The 6000-nt window shown below is 50.9% G+C and overlaps 1 protein-coding gene across 1 annotated transcript in view; it reads right to left on the bottom strand.

Moving 5' to 3' along the window:
- Nucleotides 1-4398, bottom strand: part of LOC103803766 (inositol hexakisphosphate and diphosphoinositol-pentakisphosphate kinase 1-like) — a 28012-nt gene extending 23614 nt beyond the window's left edge. The window contains exons 1-8 of the mRNA XM_009076338.1: nt 4252-4398; nt 3563-3758; nt 3381-3471; nt 2897-2982; nt 2512-2666; nt 1402-1503; nt 983-1144; nt 97-218 (exon numbers count right to left, since the gene is read on the bottom strand). Of these exons, the coding sequence (XP_009074586.1) occupies nt 97-218; nt 983-1144; nt 1402-1503; nt 2512-2666; nt 2897-2982; nt 3381-3471; nt 3563-3758; nt 4252-4398 (1061 nt within the window). The remainder of the gene's footprint in view (nt 1-96; nt 219-982; nt 1145-1401; nt 1504-2511; nt 2667-2896; nt 2983-3380; nt 3472-3562; nt 3759-4251) is intronic.
- Between the last annotated feature and the right edge of the window lie 1602 nt (nt 4399-6000).

Raw genomic sequence — 6000 nt, 5'->3', positions numbered from 1 at the left:
GATGACCCACAGGACCCACCTGCAGACTTTTCCAGCATACTGACCAGGACTCCACAGTCATTCCCTGACCCCCACCAAAACTCCAGCTGCACATACCCAAGGATTTTGGCACAGTCATCATAATACTTCATGGAGTTCTTCACAAAGCTGAAGCCGTTGACGTCGCAGACGAAGGAGTGTCCATTGGCGCGCAAGAGGTCAAACCCACACACGGTTTGCTGCGGGAGGAAGCAAAGCACATGGGGCTCGGGTACACAGTGAGGGAGCAGTGGGGACAGCAGCTGCCCTGCCTGGGGAGCACACACAGCCCCAGCCAGCACCGCCCAGCTCAGCCCTGCACAGGACAAGAAGTGATGCAGGCAAAGACACCCATCACTACGTGGAAAGGGCTACAAAGCAGAAAGGAACCCACAGCTGCATCAGCACAGCTGCATGGGCTGCTGATTGCAGTGGGGCAGGAACAAGGAACACAGTGCTCCTTCGGCTGACACTGCTGAATGTTCAAGAAACCATGACTAGACTCACACACTTGCTTTACCCACCTGTAAAATGAAACATAAATCTGCACCAAAGCCAGATTTAAAAAAAATTACAACAAAAAAGCCCACTGAAGTAACAAAATGCAACAAAAAAAGAAGAAAATAAGACCAAATTTTCCACATAAACAAAAGTAGGAAACAGTAAAGGTGGGATAAGCACAGGCCAGATGGACAGCAGCATGGCCAGGGACTGATAGTAACTGCTCAAATGTATGTGCAACACCAGACACCTGCTGGAACAGAGGGCATCTGCTGCCTTCCCAGTCACCTCTGCCCAGCTAACTGCCACAGCCAGCAGGACCAGCAGGACCAGCAGGACAGCAGCACAGCAGCTGGCATCAGGTGTGGAGGACTGCCATGCCAGGGTGACAAGCTTTAACACCAACCCAGATACGGATCAGATATTCACGGAGTCCTACTTGCACAGGGAAGAAAATACAGACCTTAAAGGCCACACAGACTTTACGGGCGACAAGTTTCTCCATGGCAGTCAGCATGACCGGGTAACGAATTTCCTTCCCTTCGCTGTCCCGCTCCACCTTCCCATCCAAGGCAGGGGATTTGCGAGCCTCTGCGTGGGCATAGTCCGGCCCAACAGTGTACACCTGGGAAGAGAGTTACCCCTGACAGAGCCACCGAGACTGACTGCAGCTTCCAGAAGGTATTTCTGCAGCAGAGACAGAGAAGGAGATCAGATGGACTCATGCCTCCTGCTCCCTACAGAGCACCCGCTCCCCGCTTCAGGGCCCAAGCTGCACAGGCAGCACCTCACAGCTTAGACACATACTCCAGAGCCTCAGTAGGGCTAAGCAGCCCTACTTCAGCCCTCCCACGCCTGGAGAAGGAGGGAGTTGTTCCTTACCTTTACATCAGTGCCATCCGTAGGCATGAACTCCTCATAAATGTAGGAACCTGTCTTCCTCACACTGCTCTCTGGTGAGTACACACTGCTCCGGCTGCCAATCTGAGAGCACAGAATGAACACCTCAGGGAAGAGCACGAGGCTCCTTTCAGATGGAAGAAGGAATAGCAAAAGTTTCATCCCACATGCAAAGAATTGTTGGAACTAACAGATAATTACTCTCTCAGAAACCACATCTGTCACAGCACTTCTTTATGGAGGACAAAACAGACTGCAACCATGGGCAGTAGGTATGTCCTTTTCCAGGCTTGAAAGTGGAGAAAAGTTATTAATACACCATTAGGTTGACACTAATCACTCTAAGGATATGGAATAAAAAGCAATGGACAAAGACCTAGAAAGTTAGGGGTCTGGTTAACAGACAAATGAACATAAATGATGACAGGTGATAATCAGACCAATTTAACTTCCTGATAGGGCAGTGACTGATCTTATCAACAGAGGGTGATGTTGTTTCCATTTTTCGTAAGGCTTTGGATACAACCTCAAGTGGCACGTCTGTATCTTACCTAAGGGAACAGTCACTTTAAGATTATTAATGGCAGATGCATAACTGGTTGGAAAAAAGATACATCACAGCTATGACTGTTCACTGGCAAACTGGGGGAAGTGAGTAGGGGCAGATTTCCTGTGGAATCTAGGAATAAACACTGCCTTTATCACATGTGCAAGCCACACTAAGCTGAGAAGGGCAAGAATGATGTTAAAGGACAGGAACATAAGCTTTTTTTTGAAAAATCACTCTGACAAACCCAGGAAGGGATCTGGGAAAAGCAGCATGTGATTCAGAGAGGGACACAGTGCTCATGACTGCTCAACAGGACACGGGTCACGCAGGGGATGAGGATGGTGCAGTCAGCACCACCACTAAAATACCTCCTGTGATTCCCAGCGAGATGGGGCTGAACTGAAAACTCTAAGAAGTTCTAGACTTCCCCAACATAAAACCTTCCTTTCTCCTTCACCTGCCCCAACACTCCTTTCCGAAGCCACACGGGTCTCAGCCCCACAGATGTGCTGGTTCCAACCCCAGCTCTGGACACGCCTCACCTTGCGGAAGAGCCGTTGGCTGCCTCCCCCTGCCGACGTCGGGTAGTAAATGTACACGTTGTGGTCTTCAGCACTGACTGGCTTCTCCACAAATGGCTTTGGGAAAACAGCTCCATTCACCTCCACGTGGTCCTCTCCTTCCACCAAGTTGCACTCTGAAGACAGAGCACAGCAGCAGCAAGGAAAGGTGAGACAGCCCCAGTGCAGAGCCACAGACCCTTCCCAGCCCATCAGCTGGATTTGCTGTTGGAACCTCTGCCCATAAAAAACCCAACAGACTTGTGAGTCAGGTCTCTTCGAGGTGACTACCAGGACCTGCTCTCTGCACAGTATCTTAAACAACACAGCCTGGGGAAATGGCTTTCAGTAGAGCCTGGACACTGACCTTCTGGTCTGTCTGGGTCTCGATTGAGCACAGCATAGCGGGGCAGGTCTATTCCCTCTTCTTGAAGGATCCGATACACTTCCCGCCTGCAGAGGACAGAAACAGGTCCTCAGAACATGTCAAGCAAAAGACTTCACTCCCTCTGATAAAGAACAAAGTCAAATAAACACAAAAAAAGCCTCAAGACAGGGTGCAAATACTTCTCAGCACATGTTCTCCAGATACTACAGACTATGGGGTTTGCCTCAATCCTACTCTGGACATGGATGCCCCAAAGTAAATCTCTACCTGGCCTAAACATGGATTGTCAATTATTAGCATGTGCCCAAAGCACAGCAGCACACCCAGCACAGACCTTCTAAGGTTCCCTCTCTCCCCACCTCACTCATTCGCTTGCGGCCAGGAAGATGAATTTTGCACCGCATGCTGAGAAGAATCAGACAGAGGAAGAGGGAAGCAGCTTTAGTGGCTCACAGACACCCACCTGTCCTGGATATAGTACTGCATATCAAGGTCATTGATCAGAAACGGCTTGCACAGCTTGGCATAAGCAACTGCCTTATCCAGGGGGAATCCTGAAACATAGGGCAGGGACAGAGGGGAAGGATGAAAACAAGCTCCTTGCCCAGAGCTCAAGCAGGCTATGGCCTGCTACAGATGTGTTACCTTTGGAGTGGAAGGATATCAAGCAGTCACATGAGGGCCAGTTCTCTACCGGCTCATTCAGAATAACATCTTCACCCATGATCACCACTGTGATGTATTCGAACTTGCACAGACGCTCCAGAATCTGTGTCATGGGCTTTGACTTGGACTTCTTGGTCATGGCACAGATTCCCACCACAATCTGCCGTTCTGGTGGCTAAGGGAAGACAGAGATCAGTTTAGGAACATGCAATATGACACTGAATAGGGGCCACAAGCAATTGGGAGCTGGAGAACATTCTTCTTTCTGGAACCTGTTCCTGGAGGTTACAGAAAAGAATAAATGTTTCCTTTCTGCAGAGACACCTTTGCCTTTTTCACAGGTCCCAGAGTTTTCCTCAAAAATTTCCCTGGTGAAACAGAAAGGTTTACAGGAGTGTCAGGGTTAGGTTTCTAGGACAAAGAAATCCACTATTGCTCCTGAACCAGCCCTGCAAGAGAGAAGTCTGGATTTCCTGAGGCAGCGAGCACGGCAGCACAACAAAGTGATGTGCCCTGTCAGAGACATGACTGCCACGTCCCAGGGCTGTGCCACGACAGGGGCTGTGTCGCCTGCAGTCCTGATAGCTGCAGCCTCAGCAGTAGCTACACAGCCTGGCTGAGACCCAGGGATCCCGCACTGCCAGTCCGGAAAGCTGAGACCTCCTTACCGACTCCTCCTCTTCATCATCTTCAAAGAAATCAGTTTCGTCTGTCTTCATGTTTGATCCCAAAAATTCTGTCTCGTCATCTCTGGAACCGACAACAAACCTGGGAGTGGAGTTCTCTCTCTCACTGGAGGTCGTCAGGGACGACATTGCAGCTCTGGTGGGCGACCATCCCGCTCTGGAATCAGTGTGCAGAAGGGAGAGAGAGGTCAGAGGCACAGTAGAGGCAGGGCAGAGGCAGAGCAGAGGCAGAGTGATGGTGGGGAGGACAGGGACTGATCTGGCATGAGGGACTCCAGGGATGGTGCTGCCCAGCACAAAAGGAGCAGGACAAGACCCTCAGAGTGGGAGGGGGACCCAGGATTCCACAACATTTTAGACAAGCAGATCCCTTTTGCAATTAGCCCCCCTGCACTGGGACAGTGTCACCAGCAGCATTGCAATGGTGTGACCCTTACAGTGATGCATGCTCCAGCCGCTGCCTAAATCAGGGACAGGGGACACTCCTGCAGGCTCATATGCCCAAAGACATCGACTGGGGCTCCGGAAGCCAGGATAAAGCTCAGGACAGCAACAATGACTTCCCAACCGCAAATTTTCATGCTTTCAGCTCAAGAATACCTACAGTAACAGAGAGACCAGTTAGAGAGGTGCAGGAGTTTGCAGGAAGGAGGGAAAAGGAAGAAGTGACAACTCTGTCACACAGAAAGAGGACATAGAGGAAACATCAAACTGTTGTTTGGGTTGCAAGTCAGGGTGCATGGTTTTGCAAGCTGGCTCTGATTTACATAATGACCATGGAAGCCAAATATCGGAATATGTCCTATGAGTTAGGAATGCCAGGAAAGGAGCGTGTCCTGCACTGTCACCTACAGCAGCAGCACTGCCTGCCTCAGAAGGGACAGAGTCTGAACACACCATTCACCTGATCTGTACACACCAAGGACACAGCTGTTCACCTCTGACCAGAGCTGCACCCACACAAGTGCCTTCCACTGTGCTTTTCCCAACTATACAGGGGCCAACACCATTCCTCCTGTATAAGTGCGTGCAGCCTTGAGGACATTGTGAACACCTCATGTTATTAAATACTTCCTAAAAATGGACATGAGACACTCTGCTGCTGATTCTCATGTTCTCACATGATTCCAGCATTCCCCAGACTGAGTTACTGCATTTCCTCCTCTTTTGTGATGCCTTCCCTTAGCCAGGACTCCACAGACCACACTGCCACATTCAGCTGAGGGTTCTCAGTCCTCTGGCAGCAACAGAGGGCACACCTCAAAGCCACCAGCCTGCTGCCAGCACAGCTTCAGGGCAGGCAAGCACCCCTCACCAGGAACAACAGTGAAGACTGCCCTAATTCATCTGAGCAGGACAGGAATGTGCAAAGGGAACAAAAACACCAAGCAGTCCAGCTGCTTGCAAAATCCCCTTGGAAGTAAGGGCAGAGTAAGGCAGGCCTCCAGGAAGAAAGGTACTGTGCTCCCATGAACAGCAGGAAATGTCATAGGTGAGTGCTCAGAGAAAGCGCTGGAGTACACAGGGCAAAGAACTGCAGCCGCTCCACGGGCACCGGCTGGACAGGAGTCCCTCAGCTGTCACACCAGATCCCCCAGGGGAGCCAACATCAATCCAACAGGACCCAGAGAGGGGACACAGCAAGCCTGGACTGTGCACCTACCACACCACGGACGATCTGCTCCACCTGGCTCCCGGCTCGGAGCCAGCCCAGTGCTGCTGCTCCCACCA

Source organism: Acanthisitta chloris, unplaced genomic scaffold, assembly GCF_000695815.1.
Source record: "Acanthisitta chloris isolate BGI_N310 unplaced genomic scaffold, ASM69581v1 scaffold30756, whole genome shotgun sequence".
In the NCBI taxonomy this organism is placed as follows: Eukaryota; Metazoa; Chordata; class Aves; order Passeriformes; family Acanthisittidae; genus Acanthisitta; species Acanthisitta chloris.
The sequence above is the reverse complement of the archived record's forward strand: the minus strand, read 5'-3'. Positions and strand labels throughout refer to the sequence as shown.